Genomic DNA, 27,986 nt, shown 5'->3' with positions numbered 1-27,986 from the left:
ATGATTCTATTCAGGCAATTGGCAGATCAGCTTGTGTCCGTGCCCCCACCTTTCTTGTTTGCAGCTGGAAGTCTGCCAGGTCCATCAGCCTGTGAAATCTGGGGATCCTCTACAGCAGCCAGAGAAAGAGAAGCCCAAAGAAACAGTCCTATATCACAGGCAAAGTACCTGCCAATCAAGGACTCTGCCCATCATAGCCCTCTAGGAGCATCTCTAATTGGAGGAGCCTTCTCCCATCTGAAACAGCAAGTGGAAGCAGGAGCTATTGATTCCCATTACAATATAAACCAAACTTTGAAATTATTGGAGACCAACAATCTCAACTGAACTTCTATTATTTTAAAGCATCTTAAAATAACTTTAAAATGTGATATGGGGAAAGAATTCCCCTTGAAGATCAATATTTTGCAGTCTCCTGGTCACCACGGGGCAGACTCATCTGGCTTCAATGGAATCACAATGGGGATTCATATGGTCCCTTCTGTTCTGTGTAAATTCAGGAAGTACTTCTGCCAACAATGATATTCTGTGGGAACAATATTGCAATATAAAATGCTGGCTAGCTAACACCCTCAACTGCATTCTGTGCCTGATCTGTGAATAAAGGGAGGAATTTAGTTCCCACCATGTCAGTCTGGCACATTTCACAAGCACTACATTCCCTTCCAAAAAAAATCAGCCAGTGACATAGGGAAAGTGCTTCAGTGACTGGATGATAAATTGCCTGCTGCTAACCATTGCAAATAATAAATGCAAACACCCAGGGCTAGATCACACCTCTCACAGCCCAGAGGGAAAATATGATCCTCTTTGGGAGCACAGACATTTCTGCCCTCTGCCAGTTTTCTTTTCCCATCCCCCTCTCTCTCAGAAGACTTTCTTTTTTCTGTAGTTCATTTCCTGCAGCAACTCCCAATCCTTCACTCCCACCCCCTTCTCATCCCATCCACTAAAAAATTAGCAATGAAATATTGCTGACATTTGAAGTGTCATCATTTTGCTTTGGAGATCTGATTCGTGAGGTGGGAGTAGGGTAGCGTACACACCACTAAAAGAGTCGGGGTTCAGGCCGTCTGGAGACAACACTCCGTTCACATTGAAAAGGTTTTCTTTGTAACCATGAGGGATAAAAACTTTCTTAAAACAAAACTGACAAAAAACCCATCCCTTTGAGATTCTGCTGAATGGATGTATCAGGCAGGCAATATAAATACACCAGGCATTTACCAGCCTCTTGTTAACCAAAAATCACTTACCCTGAGGTTGACTGTTCCACTAAATACTCAGTCATTGGGTGAGAGACAGAGAGAATGACTCTATAGTTCAGTGGTTATTCCACCCATCTAGGAGGTGGGAAACCCTGGGTCCAGTCCCCCTACTTTAATCAGTCACCTATCATAATTTATCCACAGTGGAATAGCTTCAACAGGGGAGATTGAGGGCATCCCACATCCAAATATCCCATAGCCCCATGTTTAGAGCACCACTGAGAGGTGGAAGACCCCCGTTCAAATTCTTTCTCCCCTTCAGGCAGAGAGGGGAGAATTGAACCAGGGCCTCCCACATCCCAGGCAAGTGTTCTAACCATAGGGCTAAAAGTTAGAAGATGGGCACCACTGGGTGGCACCACCACCCATCAGAGCACCTATCTTCCCTGGGTTTGTGGATTACTCTGGGGCTTGGGTGGGCAATAGTCCCTTGGATACCTAGAGAGATGCAGCAGTGGACATGCTTAGACGCAGAAACATAGGTGAGGGGGACTTTTACCCTGAAAACTTAGACACTCAGTGGGTTTAGGCACCTACAGGGTTCAGGAGAAGTTTTGTGGATTGCTGTGGAGCCTAAAACTGGGACTTTGGAGCCTCAGTCTGGGGTTTGTGGCTCAGGGCCCTTGAGTCTATCACTATAAGGCATATTGTTTAATCCTTTAAGCATCCTTGTGGCTCTTCTCTGAAGCCTCTCCAAGTTTTCAACAATTTTTCGAAGCTTCCAACCCACCCTCCTATCTTAAAGCCCTTTTCTCTAAACATGTCTGGTTTCCACTGAAACATCTGGATAAAGGGTGCTGTACTATACTGTAGTTCCTGTGATGGATACAGTACGATTATCATGAAGGCCAAAAGAATGAATTATAATGATCTGTCACTTATTATAAAGTGTTGACAGGATTTAAGAAGTTTAAGGAAAGAAACTCTAAATTTTCTGAAGTGATAAAAAGTGGATTACGTTATACTTGCAAGATTTGCAGAGCTGGTTCTCAGACAGAACAGTCCCACAAGAGGACAGTCTCCTCTTGTTACATAAAAAGGGAAAAGCACAATTCTGCACAAGGTTAATGATTTTTTTTAATCACAGACCAAAACATCATGATTACAAAACTGATGGTTAAATTTAAAACCACCCTATACACATTTCTGTGGGAATATTTCCCCTTGACTCCCTAGCAGACTATGGGTTCAAGTGAAAAGCAGCACTGTTCACATTTGCCTTTGGAACTGAACAGTGAATTCCAGGATGATGGTTCATGCTGCAAGGAGTCAGGTAAGGATGCTTGTTGGACACATTTCATTCACCCAGTTGGAAGTGGCTACTTTTAGAGATCTCTGCTACCTACATCAGAAATCCTAGTCATCTTGCAGCTTTCAGTCCAGAGCCTTCGCTGCAGCTCTTCATCATACGATACATCAGTAGATTTTGTCCTTTGCTCATTGTAAAGATAGATGCCACCAACTCCTTCCAGCTCTGGTGAGACAGCTGCATAGATGGATGTAAAGGCTCCTTCCTCCGGAGTCTGCAGCCAGTAGAAAGCAAAGCTAAATGAGACAAGTGCATATACATAAAGAACTTGGTTCATCACTATACACTACCAATATCAAAGAGCTTCCCTTGTCCTGTAGCAAGCTTTGTGGTTTTATTCACACTCTGATGAGGAAGGGGAGGAAAAAGGCCATGTATCCAGCCAGCCCAGTGTAGCATTTTACTAACAATCTATTTAGAGACAGCTTCAAGCCACAAAACTCTCACATGCACATGGAAAACTATGAGATATTTAGAGCCAGGATTTTGGTCCAGGCCCATCCTTTCCAGCAATAAACCAATACGAAGTTTGTTTCTCAGGGAGGTAGTTAATTCATTTCTAAAAGCAAACAAAAATATTAAAATCGCTCGTGTAATTATTCATTTTATAAGGACAGGTTCTTTAATCTGCTCTAAGCAGATGAAAGTGTAGGCTGTGTGGATAAAGCACACTTTTTAATAATGTGGCATGAGCAAAAGACCAGGACATCTACAATAGCAAATGAAAATTCTGGTGTTTAATCCAACCAGGAAAGGTAAACCAGATTATTATATTTTGCATAGAACATAATTATCCGAGTTCGCTGCTGTCAGAAAATAAAATGGTAGAAGTTTTGTAACATTTAGCATGAAACGAATGTTTAAATCAAATTAATACTTTATTTCATGAAACACCTTTCATCCTGAGGGAACCCAAAACACTCTCCAGACTGCATATAGAGGGATCACACACATTCACCATTGAAATGATGCCAGTTTTTGTTGTTTAAACTTGCACTGAAGTACAGATTTATTTTGAATGTTTGCATTTATTAGTGATACAGATTATGATCAAGGCCTCATACATAATCATTTTAATCTTCACAATTTTGCTTCTGTAAGTAATTAACAGTACAGTGGTCATTTCACAGTATTGCCTAAAGCTGATTGGATAGCATTTCTCAAAAACTTTTTTGACAAATGTGATAGTATTTTTAGGGCTGTCAAGTGATTAAAAAATTAATTGTGATTAATCGCACTGTTAACAGTAGAATACCATTTATTTTAAATATTTTTGGATGTTTACTACATTTTCAAATACATTAATTTCAATTACAACACAGAATAAAGTGTACAGTGCTCACTTTATATTTATTTTTTATTACAAATATTTGCACTGTAAAAAACAAAACAAAAATATTTTTCAATTCACCTCATACAAGTACTGTAGTGCACTCTCTATCATGAAAGTTGAACTTACAAATGTAGAATTATGTACAAAAAAACTGCATTCAAAAATAAAATAATGTAAAACTTTAGAGCCTAAAAGTCCACTCAGTCCTACTTCTTGGTCAGCCAATCACTCAGAAAAACAACGTTGGTTACAATTTGTAGGAGATAATGCTGCCCGCTTCTTATTTACAATGTCACCTGAAAGTGAGAACATCCGTTCACATGGCACTGTTGTAGTTGGCATTGCAAGATATTGACGTGCCAGATGCACTAAAGATTCATATGTCCCTTCATGCTTCAACCACCATTCCAGAGAACATGCTTCCATGCTGATGATGGGTTCTGCTTGATAACGATCCAAAGCAGTGTGGACTGACGCATGTTCATTTTCATCATCTAAGTCAGATGCCACCAGCAGAAGGTTGATTTTCTTTTTTGGTGCTTTAGGTTCTGTAGTTTCCGCATCAGAGTGCCGGTCTTTTAAGACTTCTAAAAGCATGTTCCACACCTCGTCCCTCTCAGATTTTGGACGGCACTTCAGATTCTTAAACCTTGAGTCAAGTGCTGTAGCTATTTTTAGAAATCTCACATCAGTACCTTCTTGTGTTTTGTCAAATCTGCTGTCAAAGTGTTCTTAAAACGAACAGGTGCTGGGTCATCATCCAAGACTGCTATAACATGAAATATATGGCACAATGCAGGTAACACAGAACAAGAGACATACAATTCTCCCCCCAGGAGTTCAGTCACAAATTTAATTGATGCATTATTTTTTTCAACAAGCAACATCAGCATGGAAGCATGTCTTCTGGAATGGTGGCTTGAAGCATGCAGGGGCATAAGAATGTTTAGCATATCTGGCATGTAAATCTCTTGCAACGTTGGCTACAAAAGTGCCATGTGAATGCCTGTTCTCACTTTCAGGTGACATTGTGAATAAGAAGCAGGCAGCAGTATCTCCCGTCAATGTAAACAAACTTGTTTGTCTTAGTGATTGGCAGAATAAAAAGTAGGACTGAGTGGACTTGTAGGCTCTAAAGTTTTACACTGTTTTGTTTTTGAGTGCAGTTATGTAACCGAAAAAAATCTGCATTTGTAAGTTACACTTTCATGATAAAGAGATTGCATTTCAGTACTTGTATGAGGTGAATTGAAAAATACTATTTATTTTATCATATATACAGTACATATATTTGTAATAAAAATAATAATATAAAGTGAGCACTGTGCACTCTGTATTCTGTGCTGTAGTTGAAATTGATACAACATCCAAAAATATTTCAATTGATATTTTATTGTTATAAGTGCAATTAATCACTATTAATTTTTTTAGTTAATCGCATGAGTTAACTGCGATTAATTGACAGACCTAATATTTTTAAGATCTTATTCAATGACTGTTTTAAACATAAATCAAAATGCTATAGAGCAGGGTGGTTGATTCGTACAAATATATTCACACCTAATTTATTTGATTTTTTTTGTGATTTTTGTTAATAAATAGACACTTAAAACAATATTCATTCAATGGCATTCCCACTGTAGCACAAATTCTGCAGTAATGTTATCTGCTTGCGGTGGCAATCTCATAAAGGTTTTAATAGCAACCATTATACTTTTTGATTCATTGGGCATAAATTAGGTGCTGAGGCCCCATTCCCCCAATATGTGTCAGAGCCATGCTGAATAATGTAGTAAATTGAGATCTATGTGACAGTGTTAGGTGAGCTTGGCAACTGGCTGGCTATAATACCTGCACAGGTCCCTAATGCAGAGCTGGCAGTAGCAGAAGGGCAGCTGTGGACAAAGCACTATCTTGGGAAGGAGGTGGGAGAAGCCTTAACAGCAGATGGCTGCCATTAGGACCGAAGCTAAGTTTTGCAGAACAAACTGTGGCTTAGGAGCTGTCCAGGACCTCTAACCGTGTTCCAGGCACATTCTTCATAATGTGAATAATTGTGAACAGTATACTTTAATTGGAACAAAGCTCAGCAACACAATCAGTCACCTACTTGAAGAAGAAATTTAAGTTAATGTTAGAATCTTACACTGTTGAGGATTCTACATATGTGTTACTGTGAACATAAGGACCAATTTCTCCACTTCAGGCCTGATTCAAAACACACTGACGTCAACAAGAAAACTCCCATTGACTTCCATGGACTTTGGATCAGGCCATTAGTAAACAACACTGCACTGATCACAATTAAAATATCAACAGTTATTATCAATTACCCCACAAAGACTTGGTATTTAAGGCACCACAGTTATTTCCTAGTCCAAAGATAACATAGTAAAATATTATGGTAATCATATAACAGACTATTCACAGGGCAAGATATTACTCAACATGAGTAAAAAAAATCCAGCCCAGGCAAGTAATGGTAAATGTTGATGTTTCAATGAAAACCACTCTGCACTGGGAAGGCATTGGCAACTGTAAAACCAAATAAGGCCGTGATACTGCAAAGATTAATGTGCATGCTGAACTTTACGTACTGTGAGTAGTTCCACTGGCTTCAAAGATACTACTGACACTGCTTTAAGTTAAGCATGTACATAATTCTTTGCCAAATAAGGGCTTAACTCTTAGCCAGGACTGCCTTCTAAAAGAGGCTTGTGTCTCAATTAAATTTTCTAACCTTGGATAACTAACAAATCATCGTCACTAATAGCAACAAATTAAATTTCTTAATAGCAGAAGGATAGCAATTAGTAGTAATCATTAATATTTCATTAATATATTACATCTGTCAGAAGGAAAGCATTGAGTCTTAAGGTATTGTCTGTATTTTAATTATAAAGCTAGTGATACAGTTCGCCTATTACTCATGTGATGGGTCACTGGACATTGTGTTACTGAGTTCAACAAGTGTAAAGGAAAAATGTCAGTGACTCACAAATTCCAGTGATGATAGTTCATGACTAAAATAATATGGATTTTTAAAAAAATAACCAAAAATAAAATGTTGCACTGGAGTTCTCAATGAAAGGCCTAATCCTGAAAGGTGCTGGTGATGGAGCTACATGTGCGTGTACCCTTGCACTTGGGTAGAGTTCCATCAACTTCAACAGGCTCTGAACAGACTCAGAGGTCTGCCTGCATGAATCTTTAAAATGTGTTAGCTGATGGTGGTCAACCTTAGACTCTTCACCAGGACCTGTTCTGCAGGACCTGCTCTGCAGCTTTCCTAGTGTAGCTACAATGCTCCTTATGTACATCAAACCCTGGACAGTTTCAGTCCCAAAAGTGAGCATTTCAGAAAATTATGAGTGATTGAAAACACTCATTTGAAAATTTGAATGGAAACTATTATGTAGCCATAATTACATGTACAGTGGTCACTAAGTAAATAGCTGGGCTCATAACAACGACAACATCTAATGTTAATACAAAATGTCAGATACACAAATAGACAGGACAAGAATCTGTGATACAACTTTCAGGACCAGAGACTTCATCCTTGACTTAAAAAGCCTTATTCTACTCTTCTCCTTCATGCATCCCTCTCTCCCTCCTTCCATTTTCTCTCCTCTAATCCACTACTCCTCTATTTCTACCCTTCTCTTTGTTCTGCCTCAATTAGAGACCAAGAAAGATCTGGAGATGTTTCATACACTATACTATACTGTTCTACATAAAGACTTAGCCAGCACCACCAAATTAATTTCAGACCACTTGAACTGCTAACCTCGAGCAAAGTGAAGACTTTAATAGGTTCATTCAATATTAAAATGGTTTACGTTTCACTTTTTAAAAAGAGAGACAATTAGAAACAGAGGAGACAGAGCTGAAAAGTGCTGCCCTTTCCAGGACAATGCTGTGGCAGAGGACAATTTATTCTGGAATTGGAAATATTAATATTAATATATAGCAAAAGATGCAGTACTGGGTTGAACTAATTGTGAATCCGGTTTCAAAGAAAAAAATTGAAGTGTGGAAGGCACAGCAAGAGAGAGACATGTTTTAACTTGGATAATTGATACCTACTGCTGGCTTTTTCCTGGAAATTCTAGTACTAGAAAATTGAGAAAGCTTCTGAAGCCTTCTGATATCTATTCTGTCAGACTCTAGGTTTGTCACTTAAAACAGAAACAAAGCTGAACTATTAAATGAGCAAACATTTACTTAGGAGGAGTATGGCCACAGTTCTGAAACCTACTGAAATCAGTAGGAGCTATATAGGTGCTCAGAACCTCTGAAAAATCAAGCCATTTTCATTTAAGAGCCTAAATATGGACTGAGGAGGCTAACCTTAAACAGTCATGTTTGAAAATTCTGGCCTTCGAGACAGGTTTTCAGAAGTATTTAGGGACCAAAAAATGTCAAAAGGTACTTAGTGGGAGTTTTGAAAGTGCCTAGGTGCCTAACTCTCATTGATTTAAGTGAATTATTAAAAGGATGTATGATGCAATGGTGGCAAATATGTTTTCAGCACAGTGCAATGGTGGGTGTGACACCAAAGAACTACATATATTTATTAGAATATACAGAACTTTTATCTGAGGCCAGCAATAGTAACATGTTCTTTGTCTCATACATATGATCTGATGCTGGATCTAGTCTTCTGCACAACAAATTTAGCCATCTGTCACCAGAGGATTACAACTTGCTGAGGTATGAGCACTCATTTGATCAGACACATATTGAGTGGAAGCCTGTCAAAGCCAACAATTTGTGCTACCAATGCGTATGTTTCACATGGCTGTGTGCAGTGCAAAGGGAACTTAAAGATGCCCTAATCATGTAGTTGGGCCCTGAATGATCACAATGGTCCCTTCTGGCCTTGGAATCTATGAATAGCATCAAGCCAGAATAGCCAGTGCTACTCCAAACCCTTCTAACCTCCCAGCGTAGGGATTTATGTTGGGAGGAAGACTGAAGAATGCTGCACTCTAGAGATCCCTGCCAAAATAACAGCGTCTGGAGTGTCAAAACTGGGATAAGGTAGAGCAGCCCTGAGGCTATTCTGAGTTACACTTGGAGCTAACGTGGCTCCCCAGATGCCCCCAGGATAGCAGGCCTATGGGAAGCATACATTTATTACTGTTAACCTTATCCTATTCCATCCCTCTTCCCTCTTATGGTTCATTATGTTTTGATTTAAATTAGATTATACATTCTTCAGGGAAAGAAAAGTGTATTCTCATGTATTAATACAACATCTAGTGCAAGGGGGCCTCAATCCTAATTGGAGTTTTGGGGTGTTAGAGAAACACAAATAATAAATAATACTAATAAGTCTCATGGTGAATGTGTCTATCTGGATTATGAGTCTCCCTTCATAGTGATACCATTAGAAGGTATATGAATTGTTTCTTCTTGGCCTGTTTCTATTAGTTTGCTCCTTCTACAACACTATATAGACTGAGCCATCATGGTTGATGTTTGCAACCATGTCTGTTCTAGGTGCTAGTCAAACAGGAGCCTAAACCCCTCTCTATGGCAGACGGTATCGTCCCAACTCCATGGGTCTGTCTGGCAGCATCCCAGGCTATATATAACTCATTGGACTGCAGCATTACCGTTAAAATTATACATCTGTTCATTAGAAATGTTTCTCATGGGGACACAAGGCTATCCAGTGAGAAGTCCTAGTGAAGATGATTCTCAACATAACAACATTAACCATTAAGCCAAAGGGTCTATTGCTAAGAAAAGGCCTATTGTTAAGTGAACCAAACCCCTATGAAGTTTTAAGAATCATTTTCAATAATAATATTAAGTGGTGTAACCTTTATGAAAAGGGAAATTTAGTTTAATAAGAATAGAAAGTTTATTTTCTTAATGTTTAATATAATATTCCTTTTTTAACCACAATACATACCAACCACATGAGGATGTAAGTCTGGATATTGCACTATATGCTTAGAAATTTGCAACCATGTTCCAGACAAAAGGGGATATGTGTAACTGTCATGTGTAAAAAAGGAAGTTATGGCTTGTCAACAACCTATCTATAAAAGATTGCAAGTTTGAGTTAATGGTTGGCTCAGACAGGACTGGGATCAGACTGGCATTGGCTGCAAGCTTTGGATTGGGTATTGTATATCTATTCTTATTATGTGCTACTCTTAAATAATAAAGGCAACTTTATTAATAAAGACAATCAGGCCTGACTACTCCTGTCTCCCTATTTCATTGTTACCATCTCAGACCGAGCCACTAACAATCAAAATGTAATCAATATATATGTAAAGGTAACACAAATTCCTCCATATTATAATAGTGCCTAGAGGCCCCAGCCACAAGAACTGCATTGTCCTACTGGACAAAGGTGTAATTAGAGCCAGTCCTTTCCGAGAAGAACTTACAATCTAAGTATACAAGGGTGGGAGGGGAAACAGAGGCACAGCCAGTCAGTGATTTGCTCAGGTCACAGATCGAGGATAGGAGTAGAATCCAGCTCCCTGAGTCCCAGGCCAGTACCCTAGCCATCAAGTCCATGCTTGTCCTTCTTCTCTGAGTTTGTAATATAATATGGCATTCATTTATTTATAGCCATTTCTATGGCTTTCATTACCATAGCATGCAAGCACCTAATTATAAGAGAAAAAGTACAGATCTTTTTTAACCCTCTCCTCACTCCTAAATATAGACTGATCTATCATTAACTAAGAATACTTAATCATAGTTTAGTATTCACACTAGAGACTTGTTATGTTAAAGAGCAATACTGTTATTCCTATTAATCATGCTATGCCTTAATTCTACAGAGAGTTTTCAGCTATCATTGTTATTATCTGAGTCATATAACTGACAACATAAGACAGCTCCTCCCTCAGTAAACACAACAAAGCTACTTGGAGAGAGATCCTCTTTGATTTCTAATGCTAGAACATCTGCTTCATCTAATGACTTACATCCCCTTCCCTTTGTTGGGAAACCAATTTAAATATGAAGCAAAGAGTGAATGGATCAAAATTAAAAGAGGAATCAAAACAACAAACCCCTTCTGAAGGCTTTTAATTTATAATTCTGCCATGCATTGTCTCATGCCAATTTATAGTTTATCCCCATTTCAGTGAATTCTTTCAAAGAATGCCAGGCTCTGGGCAACCATAATGATACACCACAGCAAATCAGTAGTCTTTAACTTACACTGATTGCTACACTATTACCAAGCCAAGATGTTATGAGGACAAGCAACATCCTAACTAATAAAGATGTTTCCCAGTGGATTTGGAATTTATTTTCTTCTTAATTAAATGCACACCTATGTAATATAGAATGACTTTTCACATCACACACAATGATGTAAAATATTTTTCACAAAGCAATCACTCTATATCTGACCTATCTTTAGTGAAGACACCACTACACCAATGGGAGAGCTTCACCCATAGGTGTAGTTAATCCACCTCCCCGAGAGGCAGTAGCTATGTTGATGGGAGAAGTTCTCCTGTCGACATAGCATTGTCTTCACAGGGGGGTTAGGTCTGTATAACTACATCACTCAGGGGTGTGGCTTTGTCACACCCCTGAGTGATATAAGTTATACCAATATAGGTCTGCAGTATAGACCTGGCCTTAAGCAAGTCAGTTTACCTTGCTATCTCAGTTTCCCCATCTATAAAATCAGATAACGATACTTTCTCTCGTACTTTACAATTAGTTAATCTCTCTAGGATGCTCAGAACATACAAAGCACTCTAATGTTTTGATAGTATTAGCGTAGGAAATCTTTTGGTAAACCGACACAGGTTGATAAAGCATGAGACAAAAAACATGCAGAGTAATTTATTAAATACTCCAAAGATATAGAGAACACCAGGTATTTCAAGAGCACTACCATTTCCAAGTAAACACCTAGTGGTGTCAGTACTGGAACTGAGTAAGCCTTCAGTCCTAAATACCCAGAAAGTAAACAGATAAACTAACCTATGAGGTGCCTGGTAAAGGACCTGATCCTGTAGCCCTAGTCCCACTGAAGTCAGTCAGTCAACTCACTTGGATAAGAAAGAACTGGGCTCAAAGTGTGTGTGTGGCTAGTGTTCATTCAGTAAGATAAGCAAGCTAGCCCCAGATGATTGCATGGTGCTGTAAGTACATCGAAGCATTCTGCACTCCTCTAATAGCATGAAAGAGGAAAAACACTGGGGAAGAGGAAATAAATCAGAAGGAAAAAAACATTTGTTTAAAAAATTTTGTGTGGACTCTCTAATGGATCCTCCTTCCATTCACTCCTCCTGAAGTATAGCAATTGGCATGCAACAACGTTCTGCAAATGGATAAGCAGGGGACACATCTGGTACATCTGGTGCCCTAGACCAGTGAGATTTTATATTTGACTGCCAGCCAGCCACCCAGCCAGGCAGCATATTTTTTTTGGATGGCTCTCCAATAGCTGTTACACAAGAGAGAGAGAGAGAGAGAGAGAGAGAGAGAGAGAGATTAATCTATTGGTACTAATCTTTTCCCTTAGGCTCAGCAATTGAGTCTCAGCCACTCTTCTCATTCTCCCTTCGACCGACTCTAAGGCGGCAAGAATTGAGTCTGATAACTGTCTAGGGCAGGGATCAGCAACCTTTAGCACGTGGCCCGTCAGGAAAATCTGCTGGCGGGCCAGGACGGTTTGTTTACCTGCCGCGTCCGCAGGTTTGGCCGATCGCGGCTCTGACTAGCTGCGGTTCACCGTTCCATGACAACGGGGGCTGCGAGAAGCGGCGCAGGCCAAGGGATGTGCTGGATTATTAAGCCTTTGTTTGCTGGGGGAAATTTCCAATTGAATTCATGAATGAAAATCGTTGTGTGTTGTGATTCAGTAAATTTTTTAACACATAAAAATAAAGGCAGGGACTTGAACTGAGGTTTGAACTGTGATTCTGAATCAGCTGGCACTGTGCTTCAAATCTCTCCACTGTCTCCCCTGCGCTTACTGAACCATGCTTAAAATTCTGGTCCTCACCTTGAAGTCTCTGCACAATTCTGCATCCATTTATTATTTAGTATGTACTGTACAGCAGAACCCAGGGGCTTCAATCAGGGCTCCACTGTAATATCATGCAAACAGGTTCACATGCTAAACTTTCATCTCTTTCTCAGCTCACTCTTAATTATGACTCCCCCCATCACCCTTTTGTTTCACCAGAGATGCCAGCCTCACCTCTCCCTTCATTTCCTTTTCATGTCTCCTTCCATGCGGCCACCTGACCCTCACCCATGCCTAGAATAATGTTCCTACCCCGTGTGCCAAGCACCCACCCTCCCTTCCCTCATATCCCTCTGGAAAGCCCAGTCTTTCCACAAGGCCCACAAATGCTAACTCACTGCCATATAGCTCCATCGCCACCCTGACTGTAAAACAAACAACACATTTAAGTTATCACTCTCTTCTGGGTCTCCCAGGACATTCTCATTTGATAAATATGCTCAGTTCACCCCTGATGGTGGAGTGGGACGGAACTTGAGGTCTCCTCAGTGCTTCAGGAGCCAGGGGGCTTCAATGCCATCCTAGCAACTCCCTTCCTCAGAACATCACTATCACTACTGCAACCCCTCCATCAGCTTGTGCAGGATATGTGGAAGGCTGCAGTAGATCAACTGTTCTGGCATACTCCCTTCTCCCAGTCTCTGGAGCAGACACAAGTGGCAGCCCACATGCGTGGTGGTGGGGTGCGGTAGCAGCATTTTGGTGGGAAGGAATAAGTTCAACAGAAGGAGGAACAGACCTACATTAAGTGAATGAATGCCAGCACCTTGACCCAGCCAGCCCTGCAAAGTGTAGGGAAAGGTGTTCACAGCTGGCCCTGAAGGTGGCGAGAGTGCACTAGCTGTCATGCATACAGGCTGGGGCAGAAAGTGCAGGTCGTCCTGTGAAAAGCACAAGCCAGCAAGAGCGGAGGTGAAAGTGACTCTAATATGTTGTGCCTTTTTGTATTCTTGGACTGCTGGAAGCCCCAAGGGCTGCTCTAACTTCTGGCTTGGCTGCAACAACCCCAAATTACTGTCTGGTGCCCTAGCATAGCCGGAGTGCTAAGTGCTTGAGCCACAAACATTCTTTCCTCAGGCATGCTCCTGTGTGGGGGGCTACATCGAGAGGTTGCAGAGGGTCTTTCTGATGGCCTACACAGCTCTGGGGATTGCTGGTGAGGCAATCCGGCCGGTTTTTAGTCCCCAAGTGGCACAAAGAGGACAAAATACAGCTCAGAATCTGGAGCCAGGCAATTTTCTGATCAGCACATTTTCATAATAAAATATTTGCTTTTCGCTAATCTAAGACTACCCTTAATGAAATGAATGAAAAATAACCGACCTTTAACTTTTAAGTCTGTGCTCAGTAAAAGAGGATTACAATTGTTTGTGAACTTTGCAGAGACTGTAACACAGAAAAAAAGTTAATTTTTATTTGTATAATCCCTAACAGCCTCTGACAGTCTGCAAGACAAACAGTTTTAATTATTTCCTCCTTGCTAGATCACTATTCTCATCATTTCATCAGAAAAAGTAATGTATTGTCTATTATACAGAAATCAGCACAACTGGGATTAAAAGGAGAGTCATGTACCCTGAGTACCAGCAAATTATATCAACGTCAAACTGACAAATTCATCTTTTTGCAGCTCTGGCCTGAGATAACATGACATTTAAAAAACAAAGACTGTTCTAGTCATTCTGGGATTTGTGGCAATTTAAAAGGTTGACAATTTCTTTTCAATAGTAATTAAAAAGAAATCCAAAGAATCCTGTCGGCTATTAATAAATACTATACAGCTGTTACATGTTGCTGTAAAATAAGTTACTTATTTTTCTTAATCTGAACCGCTGGTGCATGAAAATAACTTTAAAGCTAATCATTGATAATGACTGTACTTAACGAGTAGGAGCTCCATTTTGAGAAAAAAAACTGGCTCTAATTCATAAATAATTACTGAAGCCATGAAGCATGTGAATCTATACCCAGAAGAAATATGCACACTATTTAAGAGTTCTACAGTAATATTTGCTTTCCTTCTTAGACTGAGGTGCATTTTTTCTTTGTCGTGATACTGCGAATATATAACAACTCAACATTAGTTTGAAACATAAATAAACCTGTGTGATTTGCAGTTGATCACTCTCAGTGGCAGGATTGCTTAGAAATATCACTGTAGCCTGGTCTACACTAGGCGTTTAAATCGGTTTTAGGAGCGTAAAACCGATTTAACGCCACAACCGTCCACACTGAGAGGCCCTTTATATCGATATAAAGGGCTCTTTAAACCGGTTTCTGTACTCCTCCCTAACGAGAGGAGTAGCGCTAGTATCGGAATTACCATATCGGATTGGGGTTAGTGTGGCCGCAGATCGACGGTATTGGCCTCCGGGCGGTATCCCACAGTGCACCACTGACCGCTCTGGACAGCAATCTGAACTCGGATGCAGTGGCCAGGTAGACAGGAAAAGCCCCGCGAACTTTTGAATATTTCCTGTTTGCCCAGCGTGGAGCTCCGATCAGCACGGGTGGCGATGCAGTTAAAAATCAAAATAAAGAAAGAGCTCCCGCATGGACCATGCGGACGTGATCGCTGTAAGGGCAGGCAAATCTGTTCTATCAGCGCTCCGTTACAGAAGACGAATTAAAAAACATTTTTAAAAAATCTCCAGACAGACGCCATAGCAGGGACTCAGCGCACTGCTGTGTGACAAGCATAACGGAAAGCCAAGGAATCAAATGGACGCTCATGGACTGGAGGACTCAAGCTATCCCACAGTTCCTGCAGTCTCTCTGAAAAGCATTTGCATTCTTGGCTGAGCTCCAAATGCTTCTAGGGTCAAACACAGTGTCCGCGGTGGGTCAGGGCATAGCTCGGCAATTTACGCACCCCCCCACCCACCCCCAGAAGTGAAAGGGAAAACAATCCTCTCTTGACTCTTTTACATGTCACCCTATCTTTACTGAATGCTGCAGATAGACGCGATGCTGCAGCACTGAACACCAACATCCTTGCTCCCCCCCCGCCATGGGTGGCTGATGGTGCAAAACGACTGGTATCCGTCCTCATCATCAGCCTATTGGCACATGGGGCAGTGCAAAAGGGCTGGTAACCATGCTGACTAGCATCCGTCAGGTCGATCAAGGGTGCCTGGCCCTAATTTTTCCTGGTAGATGGTACAGTATGGCTGATAACCATCGTCATCATAGCAACAGGGGGCTGAGCTCCGTCAGCCCCCACCCTTCATGTGTAAAAAAAAGATTCAATTGCCCCTGGACTAGCAGAGGGATGCTGGGCTCCTCTTCTCCACACTCCTTACTGTCCTGTCTGGACTATCATAGCAGCTGGAGGCTGCCTTCCACTCATTTCTCACTAACAAGGCACTGTGTCTTATTCCTGCATTCTTTATTACTTCATCACACAAGTGGGGGGACAATGCTACGGTAGCCCAGGAAGGCTGGGGGAAGAACAGAATCAACAGGTGGGGTTGTTGCAGGAGCACCCCCTGTGAATAGCATACAGCTCATAATTTCTGCAGGATCTGACACAGAGCAGCTGTGCTCTCTGATACAGTGGTTCTCTAGTACACTTGCCCATATTCTAGGCAGGACTGATTCTATTTTTAGATACCAAAAAGGAGGGATTGACTCAGGGAGTCATTCCCAATTTTGGCTTTTGCGCCCCTGGCTAAGAGCAGCCAGGGGCACTTATGACAGCAGCAAATGGTGCAAAACGACTGGTAGCCATGATCATCTTTTTACCAATTTATGGATTGGTAGATGGTGCAGTATGGCTGGTAACCATCTCTGCTGTCATGCAAAAGCAAAAGCATGCTGCTGTGTAGCGCTGCTGAATCGCCTCTGTCAGCGGCATCTAGTACACATATGGTGACAGTCACAAAAGGCAAAACAGGCTCCATGATTGCCATGCCATGGCATCTGCCAGGGCAATCCAGGGAAAAAAGGCGCGAAATGCTTGTCTGCCGTTGCTTTCCCAGAGGAAGGAGTGACTGACGACATTTACCCAGAACCACCCGCGACAATGACAATGATTTTTGCCCCATCAGGCACTGGGATCTCAACCCGGAAATTCCAAGGGGCAGGGGAGGCTGCGGGAACTATGGGATAGCTACGGAATAGCTACCCACAGTGCAACGCTCCAGAAGTCGATGCTAGCCTCGGACCGTGGACGCACACCACCGATTTAATGTGTTTAGTGTGGCCGCGCGCACTCGATTTTATACAATCTGTTTTACAAAACCGGTTTATGCAAATTCGGAATAGTCCCGTAGTGTAGACGTACCCTGTGATACTGTGAATTTGGCACTCTGTGTTCTATTGTTTATTCCGAGGGATGTTTAATGACCACAAAATGGTCAGGACTTCAATTTTTACAGGCCTGGCTCATCACTGCATTACTCAAGTTTTATGCTGGTGTTCCTCCTCTGAAGCCAATGGAGTTATTTCAGCATGAACCTGGAATAACACAGTTTGGGGGAATTTCTATGGCCTGGGTTATATAGGAGGTCAGATTAGGTGATCGCAGTGGACACGTCTGACTTCAGAATCTATGACTTTATGACTCTGGTCCTATGTCTTTTCCGAAAGACAGGCCTCTCCAGCAAAGCAATATCCCAGATGCACTGGTCCACTGCTTGGAATAGCTTGAATGGCACAAAACCGCTGGAGTGTCAGTGAATCTGGCCCAATGGCTCCTAAGAGTATCCTGGAACAGAGGTTTATCACTGAGTTAGTAGGTTCTCTGCTACCTTCTGAATTATAACCACCATTTCTTAAAGCATAATAGGCCTAATTCGCTAATATGGCTTCCATCTTGGGTGGTCATTTACACCTATGTGAATCCAGTACAAAGCAGTCATAAAACTAAAAAAGCTTCTAAATTAGAATTCTCTGCTCACTCACAACATCAGTAGAATTTTTCACACACAGTTCCCAATTATAACTGACTCCAGGTTCAAGGCAACGTGAGAATCAGGCCCTTCAGGTATTTTCTTGTAGGTATTCCATCCAAGTACTCACCAGGACAATCAGGTCTTTATCTATATTATTTAGAACTGTGATAGACCCAGGCCAGTTGGGAACAGCAGAGTAGTAGAAGGGAGATATACTGGCCACTGGAGAAGCAGTTTTCTGTTCCCCAAGTGACCAGAGCAGGGGCTGCCCCAGGCTAATGAGAACACCTGACTTCAATTAACCTGCTAAGAGTCAGGTGAGGCTGTTAAGCACCTGACTCTAATTAAGGTCCTTCTGCTATAAAAGGGCTCACTCCAGTCAGGCCAATGGGAAGTCAGGGAGAGGAAGTGCGTGTGAGGAACTGGGAGCATGAGGCATGCAAGAAGCTGAGTGAGTAGACATACTGCTGGAGGACTGAGAAGTACAAGTGTTATCAGACATCAGGAGGAAGATCCGGTGGTGAGGATAAAGGAGGTGTTGGGAGGAGGCCATGGGGAAGTAGCCCAGGGAGTTGTAGCTGTCGTGCAACTGTACCAGGAGGCACTCTAGACAGCTGCAGTCCATAGGGCCCTGGGCTGGAACCCAGAATAGAGGGTGGGCCCTGGTTCCCCCCAAACCTCCCAACTCCTGATCAAACACAGGAGGAATTGACTTGGACTGTGGCTTCTACCAGAGGGGAAGGTCTCTGGGCTGTTTCCCGACCCACAGGGTGAATCTGTGAGGTTAGCAAATCTGCCAATAAGCACCAATAACTGTAAATATAAGATAATAGAGGGAAAAAGCTATTTGGTCTTAAAAAAAAAGAGGCCTAATTCTCTAATATAGCCTTCCATATTAGAGCAAACTGCTCTTCTAGTTTAAACAAATGCTGAGAACACTCTGTAAAAATCCATAAATGATCAAGCATAATGCAGAAACACTATAACCATGCTCAGAAATTTTCAAATATAACATTTAAGTACAAATGTTTGTATTAAATGTTTCTTTAATTAGTAAACAACCACAGGAAATAGTTTAACTAACTGTTATGAACTTCTCCATTAAAATATAATCAAATCTGAGTTTGAGTTTTGATATTTGCCTAATTATAAATGAAAAATGATACCCATGGGTTTGTCAATACACACATTTCAAACACAGGTCTTGTCTACACACAAAAGCTGTATTTCTTCACTATTTCTGAATGGTATGAAATGTAGCAGGCTAGTGGCTATTAACCTGACAGAAGAATATCAATAATACTGCAATGCCTTTTTTTTTGGTTGTTCTTTGTTAATTCATTCATAATGTGAAGGGGAGGGCAGGAAGCTACTATACTACCACAGAGCACATATCTGGGCACCTTGCACTGTCTGCTCCCAAGCTTCTGGCTTAATTTAAAGAAAAAGTTACTCTCATCTTTCTTATTCTAAGTGTTGTTAGCAGACCTGGCATGACGTGTTTCATCATTAAGAAGCTCCACTGAAGAGCTTTTTTTTTTTTTTGCTCGGAATGAAGGTGAGCTGATTGCTTGTCAGACGTACCACAGATCTGCCCTTTCTTTCGATTTGAAAGTACATTAGCTGGAGGATAATTGCAAGGTTTCTGCTCCATGATTTGCACTGACAATGACAAATAGTATGTAGAAGTTAAAGGATTGTGTAAGCTGCCAGCATTCTCACATGACTTACGAGGAGAGGCTGAGGGAACTGGGCTTATTTAGTCTGCAGAAGAGAAGAGTGAGGGGGGATTTGATAGCAGCCTTTAACTACCTGAAGGGAGGTTCCAAAGAGGATGGAGCTAGGCTGTTCTTAGGGGTGGCAGATGACAGAACGAGAAGCAATGGTCTCAAGTTGCAGTGGGGGGGGGTCGAGGTTGGATATTAGGAAACACTATTTCACTGGGAGGGTGGTGAAGCACTGGAATGGGTTACCTAGGGAGGTGGTGGAATCTCCATCCTTAGAGGTTTTTAAGGCCCAGGTTCACAAAGCCCTGGCTGGGATGATTTAGTTGGGTTTGGTCCTGCTTTAAGCAGGGGATTGGACTAGATGACCCCCTGAGGTCTCTTCCAACCCTAATATTCTATGATTCGCAACATTAGAATGACAGTTCACCTTCCTGTTTAGCATATGGTAAAAAATATAAATGATTTAGTTCATGGACATAATGTAGTATATGGAAAACAACAGAATATAACAGTAATACTTGAACATGAAAACTACCTAGAATCTATCGATAACATGCAGAGTGCCTTAGCCTTTTGAGTTTTAGATTCCCATCTTATTCCATGATAATGGCATTGTATAATTGTTGTAATAAAATGCCTGCAAAGCTCTGTTAATACATATTCACCATCAACCAGAGATACAAGCTGATACCATGAGTAAGGCAAATAGAGAGCTAGAGCTACATGTATTCCACTGTGATATCTCATGGCTACCATATGTGAAAATAAGGGATTTTTTTACGCAGCAGAAAAATGTACATGAACAAAAATTTCCTGGTGCACATGAGTCTGCAATGCAGTGATGTTTACCAGAGGAACTGTGCCTATTTACCTAATACCTTGGAGAACTAATAAGGAAGATGCGTATCTCAGAGACATGATTTGTAAACAGATGTTTCCATCACAAATATAAGAGAAATCCTTCATGCTGCCAACAGCAATGAAAAGTGCATGAGGGATTAGTGAATTGCATCTAAATGTAGGGCAGCTTAAGAGACCTATGTTTCAGTGTAGTGCACCATTTATATTTTGACTGTTCAAATTTTCAATATAATCCAAAGGATTTATCGTTTTTAAATCTAGACATGGATTCACATCAGAAGGCAAACATATAGCTCAGTAATTCTGTGGACTGTTAACACATCTTACCTGTCATAAGGGATCAGGGGTCAGTGGTTTACCACAGGCCTATAACTTGGAGTCCAAGAGCACACTAGAGACTATAAACTCACCCTGCGTGCTTTAAATTACAGTATCATGTTTTTAAAACACACACTAAAAAACACAGAAGCAGCACATTTATTTTTCAATTTTTTAAATGTGCCCATTACCAATTCTCCAAGTGTATATAAAAACTACACAAGATTTAGTGTTACAAGCATCAGTTCAAATGAAGCAGACTCACCATACTAAAACAAGAACATAAAAATACCTCTCCCAGCCTCTCATACAAAAGCCTGAACTTAACGATGGCATTTGCTCAGTGCTCTGGAGGTTAACAAATTCAGGCTTATTGAGGCCACTGAGAGAAGTGATTCCAGAGCTAAGGATACTGGGCAAACACCTTCCTTTAGCCCTCAGGCAGTCCATTCTAGCGACGGTTAGCCAGAGTTCATCCGCTGACCTCAAGTGTCACAGCAGGATACCAGAAGAGCTACAGTCTTTAAGGGAGCCACAAATCAAACCACATAAGTCTTGAAAGATCAAGATCAGCACTTAACCTACACCTGGTAATGAACAGGAAACCAGGGCAGCCTATGGGAGCACTAATGTAGTTCAATCAACCTGCAATCAACCCCTCCACAGAGCCCGGCTTCTGAATGATGCACTAGCTGAAGTTTCTAAGGAACCTCCAAGGACTGCCTAATCTCCAGGAGCACATTATGGTAATCCAAATAGGAAGCAAAAAAGGCAAAAATACTTACTGCTGCCACACATCCCATTTTACCTAGACAAATTTGTTCTATGTGATGTCCACAACTTTCATTACACCTGAAAATGAACAATAAAACTTCCTGCTTTGGTTGAAAGCTGCTCCACTCAGAGTTCTAGTCACATAGCCCAATACTTTCCGTTATGGTTCTATATCAGCACTGTGGGAATCAGCTCTTCTTGTCAATCGCCAACAGGAAGAACTATTATTCCGAAAAGCACAACAGAGAGAGATGAGAGAGGCCAATAAGCAGGAAATTTGACTGAGGTTTTCAAAAGGAGGAGCTGATTGGTTTGAAAATCAGGGTACTTATTTAGGTGCCTAAATATTTATTTGGGGTCTTACTATAAGCACCCTCTCCCCATTTTTGGTCAAAAAGGCAATGAAAGAATGGCAGAGAAAACAATGTGAGCATAAAGGGAAGGATTCCCAGCATGAGAGAAGAAAACAAAGCTTACCCCTATTTATTTTGGTTTATGACATGTCAATAAACACCTTTGTGCTTGTTGATTCCCCCATTTATGATATATGCTGGCAGTAGACACTCTTAAAAAGTCAGCCTTTGCCGACAGCTATCACAGAATGGTTCTTAGAATAGGAAGTACAGTAACTTGCACAGGATTCCATTGGTAAATGCTGGCTCTTTATGGCAACTACTGTAGCACTGGCACAATCCTGCTTTATCCCAGCCTTTAAATTCTGATGCTTTAGATGCCTTTCATCTCAGTGTTGAGAGCATGAGCATAAGCAGAAAACCACAGCTACATCATCACACATACTAGTACAGTGTGGGAGCACTGACAGGACCGTATCTCCTTTAGATCCTCTTCTTAAAGTATATTGAGTGACCCAGAGATGACAGATCTAAACATCTTGCCATAAACACATTTTATATTCTACTACTTTTTAAACAGCTGGAAATCTATGACCCATTGAGCAGTCCATGTTTGACCTAATGCAGTGCAGACCTTTCAGAAAGAGGTTCCACAGCCAAAGCACTGGGAGATGTACACATTTACGATATGTAGGCTGTTACAGTAGCTGAAAAAGAGGCTCAGCCTGAATGAAAACTGACTGAGGACTGAATGTATGGTTGCAACAGCATTTACAGTGAAAATTATTCAGAGAAGTGATTAGGAAACTGCCATCTTCTGACTTACTTAGATCTACTTTCAGCATCAACAGTGGCAAAAATACCCCTTTAAGGGGGTTGGGGCTCAGCTGCACTGGTGCCAGGGTAGAATAGATGCATAAAAGGGTCACATGATGCATTACACGAGGGATCAGCAATCTTTGGCATGCGGCCCATCAGGGAAATCTGCTGGCGTGCCAAGATGGTTTGTTTACCTGCAGCATCTGCAGGTTTGGCCGATCACAGCTCCCGGCCCGCCAGCGGATTTCCCTGATGGGCCGCGTGCCAAAGGTTGCCGATCCCTGCACTACACAGAGACATACAAGTTAGTTCCCAGGGGACAGCCTGGGAAATACAAGTCTGTAGAGAGCAGGAGCCAATTAGGAAGGTTTGTTGAAAGTTGTGTTATTTTGAACTTTATGCTAATAAACCAGACTCCCAGAAGGGGAGAGTTACTGAGAAAACACCCACAGCGCAAAGTTTTCTTAACTAGAGAAACTAAGGCTGTGGCAGGCCCCAGAGCCAGACTACTTCTATAAGAGCCAAATGAAAGATGAGTGTGAGCTGAATTCTATTCTGTTTTGTGCATCATCAGCCTGATTGTTTACTTTACTATGGACTTGTCTACATGGGGAAGTTAACTGGCATAGCTATAGCAAAACAACAACTCCTGGTGTGAACACTTTACTCCCAAATAAAAGTCACTTTTATACCAGAATAGAGCATCCATGCTGGGAGTTATTCTGGCATGGATATAGCGCAATAACTTATTTTGATATAGCTATGCTGATCAACTTCCCTGTCCAAAATTGTCTTCAGTTACACCTATGCAGAACCACCGAAGTACCCATAGAAGACATCATCTGAAGACAATGGGGCGGCATATAGGCTGTAGTTTAGCTTTCAGAACCTGTAGTCCTGTTAATAATGTGTGAGAAGATAATATCCAGTTTGTCTCAGAATGCAGGCTGAGTTTACAGGTCTGACGTGTTTGTAAAGTGAATACATTGGATATGTACAGTAAACATGGCATCCCACAATGTCATCTTTACGGCCACTCTTCAGAGCAAAGCTTCGCTTTAAAAATTACTTTGAATATGTCATCTTATTTTCAACAGATTAAATTCAAAAAATGAGAGCCTCTCTCTCTCTCTGCCTTTAATCATCTGAACACAATATGCTGCAAGTAATATCACAGTTATTTGAGAAAGCAACGTTTCCTAAAAGCTCAGCAGGCAAAGATACTGAATAAGGTTACATTAGAATCAGAATAATATCATTTCTCAAAACATATGCACCAACCCTGGCTAAATCATTAGTAAAATGAAGAAAGGATTCTAGGTCAAAGGTTGCAAGCTCCATAGCTCAAGACAGCAAACCAAAAATATCCCAAACATTTTGGGCAACTCTTAATTTTTAAAAGCACGTCTGAACACTGGACTGGGAGAGCCATCTCCATCTCATCCAGTGACAGAGAACTAGCTCAGTCTGAAAGAGCCCCAACCAGCACAATTCATGGAGGTTAGGTCCATTAACGGCTATTAGCCAGGATGGGTAAGGAATGGTGTCCCTAGACTCTGTTTGTCAGAGGGTGGCGATGGATGGCAGGAGAGAGATCACTTGATCATTGCCTGTTAGGTTCACTCCCTCTGGGGCACCTGGCATTGGCCACTGTCGGCAGACAGGATACTGGGCTGGATGGACCTTTGGTCTGACCCAGTAAGGCCATTCTTATGTTCTTATGTAAATTCCATCCCTGGGAAGCTGTGCAAGCACATTGTGGTTTTATTGCATGTTGTTTAGGACTCATGCACATCCTCTGTCACTGGTGACCTGCATTTCCTCCCACACAGCTGGAACATGGTCATGCAGCTTAGCTGTGAGCTTACACGTTCCAACACTAAAACCGGGACTGCCAAATGTAACTATGTGCCCTGTGAAGACTTACAGACTCGATATATTTTGAAGGAAATATTTACACAGTGTAATAATGCATATCAACTGACAAGCTAACACTCACCTGCCAATATGTGTATTGACTACTTGTAACTATGGGATGCCCAGGATTATGGTACTCTTGGAACACACAGCAAGGGATATTGGGCCAAATTTTGTACTCAGTTACACCAGTGAAACTCCATGAGCTTCAGTGAGTTTAACCGAGACCAAAATTTGGCTTATTATTTGTCATGTTTTCCAGCAATTGCTGCTCCTCCTTGAAGGCCTGAGATAAAGATTCAGCGTTTTGTCTGTTTATCTATGGAAACGCTGTTTTAGATTACGTATAGAGTTCTTTCTGTCATGCTTTGAGCCCTGTACACTTGGATTCATGGTAACTAAGGCACCTGGCTTTACAAGCACAGAGATTGGGGGCGGGAGGTGGGAAACAGTGCCAATAACTCTCCAAAACATTCCAAAAATATTTTTTCTGTCAAATAATTGGCACATGCAGATGGAATAAGTTTTATCAGCATCAATTTGGCATGGCTGCACTGTCTGTAAGTGGCAACATAGTAAGTGAGTTATGCAAGTCGTGCCCAAACGAATGCTAGCAAACCTGTAGCTTTATGTAAACTGGCAGGCTTGTCTCTCTCACCAACAGAAGTTGGCCCAATAAAAGATATTACCTCACTCACCTTGTCTCAGCAAACCTGTATATCGCACCACACCTTCATGTAGTTTGTATCTGCACACACCCCATCCAAACTATTCCTCTGCATCTTCCCTACTTTTGATAATTATGTCCCATAACTGCTCCTCCACTCAGGGTAGCATGACAGGATTTTTTAGTGAGAGGCCAATGGCTTTTTCCCCTGCCTCACAGTTGTGCCTCCTGATGGAATGGAGTGAAGGCTCGCTGATACTCTCTCTCTCCTCTGCTGCTGGATGTTTCAATCAGAGGGAATACTGCGTGGCTCGCTCTCCCCCTCCACAGTTGGTGTCCAGGCAGCTGTCCTAATGGGAGAGCCTAGTAGCAACCACTCTCTGCCCTGTGGCCAATGGATTAAAATATAAAACACCTTCTATTACCCCGGAGCTGGAGGCCTGCACTATCTGCAGCTTCCCTGCCTTAGTTAGACTAGGAACTTGGAAACTCCTGCTTTGGAGTATGTAGTACTGCATATGTAGTGTACCATCAGAATATTGAGTTCCTGTTGGAATGATTATTTTAATGTTGCTGGGATTTTATTGCACTGTATAATTAACTGAAGATGTTAGGGCACATTGCAAGATCCTAGCTGTCTTTTTATAACATTTTAAATAAAAATAAACATGTGAATGCTGCTACTAGGCCACTGGGACAGCATTCTAATAATGGTCTTAATGAAATGAAACTTGCCTGAAAAAGATGGTAGCTCTTTACGAGAGCACATTGCATTGCAAAGCGTTAGACACACACAACTATGAGAACATATAATTATAGTATTGTTGCCACAACACCTATTGCATTGTTAATGTTGTTTGAATGAATAATGTCACAGATCTCTAAAACATAAGCTGTCCTGGTAGTGGAGCAGAAGCACTATCCTGGAGGAGGCTTGGAGTCAGGGATACCCTTGCATTTTGTTTTGGGGGCTACCTAGTGGAGACCAGACATAATACAGAAAAGAAAACACTTGCTATCTGGAGAATGGCGAGAGGAAGTAACACAATAGCAACTGGAAATCCTCTGACTGTTGACAGAGTGACCCAGAGAAGGGCACTCTGTGTACAGACACACACAAAGAGGCGGTTAGAACAGGGGTGGGCATACTTTTTGGCCCGAGGGCCACATCGGCGTTGCGAAATGGTATGGAGGACCAGGTACGGAAGGTATGGAGGACCAAGTAGGGAAGGCTGTGCCTCCCCAAACAGCCTGGTCACCACCCCTATCCACCCCCCTCCCACTTCTCGCCCCCTGACTGCCCCGTTCAGAACCCCCGACCATTCCCCCCTCCCCGGTCCTCGTCCCCTGACTGCCCCCTTCTGGGACCCCACCCCCATGCAACCCCCTCTGCTCCCTGTCCCCTGACTGCCCCGACCTCTATCCACAGCCCCGCCCCCGACAGCCCCCCCCTCCGGATTCCCATGCCTATCCAACCCCCCTGCTCCCCGTCCCCTGACTATCCTGACCCCTATCCACACTCCCACCTCTAACTGCTCCCCAGGACCACACCCCGTATCCACCACCCCTGCTCCCTGTCCCCTGACTGCCCCAACCCCTATCCACATCCCCGCCCCCTGACAGACCCCCCCAGGATTCCCACACCTATCCAATCCCCCCATTCCCCGTCCCCTGACTGTCCCTTGGGAAACCCTTCTCCTTATCCAAAACCCCCTCCCCTGCCCCCTTACCATGCTGCTCAGAGCAGCCGGAGGAGCAGTGGGCCAGAGCACTGGTGGTGCAGCGCATTGAGGCTGTGGGGGAGGAGGACAGTGTGGGAGGGGCTGGGGGCTAGCCTCCCTGGCCAGGAGCTATGGGGCTGGGCAGGATGGTCCTGTGGGCCAGATGTGTCCCGCGTGCCATAGTTTGCCCACCTCTGAGTTAGAAGCTAATACTTCATTTTTTGAACCACTTGCTACCAGAAGGAGAAATCACGATGAGATGCATTCCTCAGGGAGAAAATAATTAACTTGCTATATAGACACTCATTTAGATTTAGTAATAGCTATGGATATTCTTTGTTTTTAAAACTCTGTTCCATAGAGCCTTGTTTGTGACTAGATCTTATCCAGATTTACTCCAAGCCCTGTTCTTTTATCCATGTTGCTGAAATGCTGTATTTGAATTGGAATTTCCAATACAGCATTTCTACACAATCCTTCTTCAGAGAAACAAAGGAAAGTTTAGGGTAGTCTCTTCTAAATGCTTATCATCCAGAAGTTTCGTTAAATGATCGTTTTGAGTCCAGTTGCGGAGTTGAAACTATATTTGATCCATTCCAAATGATCTTGCTCCATTAGCTGTAGTTCCACTTTCATCATCAACTCTGGCAGATGCCCCACTGATTGGAACTAGACTGAACACTCACTGGAAAATGTATGATTGAAAATAATCCTGCACACGCCCCAGGAGGGTGGCAGGAGGGTGGACTAAATGATCTAATAAGTTTTCCCCATCTTTCACTTCTATAATACTAAATATGAAAATGTTTTCACCATCAGAAGAACTTCATGTGTCTTCTCTTCAAAGAGATAATGATCTTTGGCACCTGCTGTAAGGTTTTAAATGTTCTTTATGTCATATCCTGTCCATGCCTTAGGGCACTACAAAGAGTATTTCCTCATTGATTTCTACTGGAATTGTATCTTTTCAGGTATGTTGAAAAACTTGCATGG

At 42.0% G+C, this 27,986-nt stretch overlaps 1 protein-coding gene across 1 annotated transcript in view; it reads right to left on the bottom strand.

Annotated features, from left to right (window-relative positions):
• Nucleotides 1-2,327: 2,327 nt before the first annotated feature.
• DHRSX (dehydrogenase/reductase X-linked) overlaps nt 2,328-27,986 on the bottom strand; it is a 205,522-nt gene continuing 179,863 nt past the window's right edge. The window contains exon 7 of the mRNA XM_045004368.1: nt 2,328-2,791. Coding sequence (XP_044860303.1) covers nt 2,594-2,791 — 198 coding nt within the window. The 3' untranslated portion in view covers nt 2,328-2,593. The remainder of the gene's footprint in view (nt 2,792-27,986) is intronic.

The sequence above is a fragment of the Mauremys mutica genome, chromosome 1, assembly GCF_020497125.1.
Source record: "Mauremys mutica isolate MM-2020 ecotype Southern chromosome 1, ASM2049712v1, whole genome shotgun sequence".
Classification (NCBI taxonomy): domain Eukaryota; kingdom Metazoa; phylum Chordata; order Testudines; family Geoemydidae; genus Mauremys; species Mauremys mutica.
Note: the sequence above shows the minus strand (reverse complement) of the source record. Positions and strands in the feature narration are given on the sequence as shown.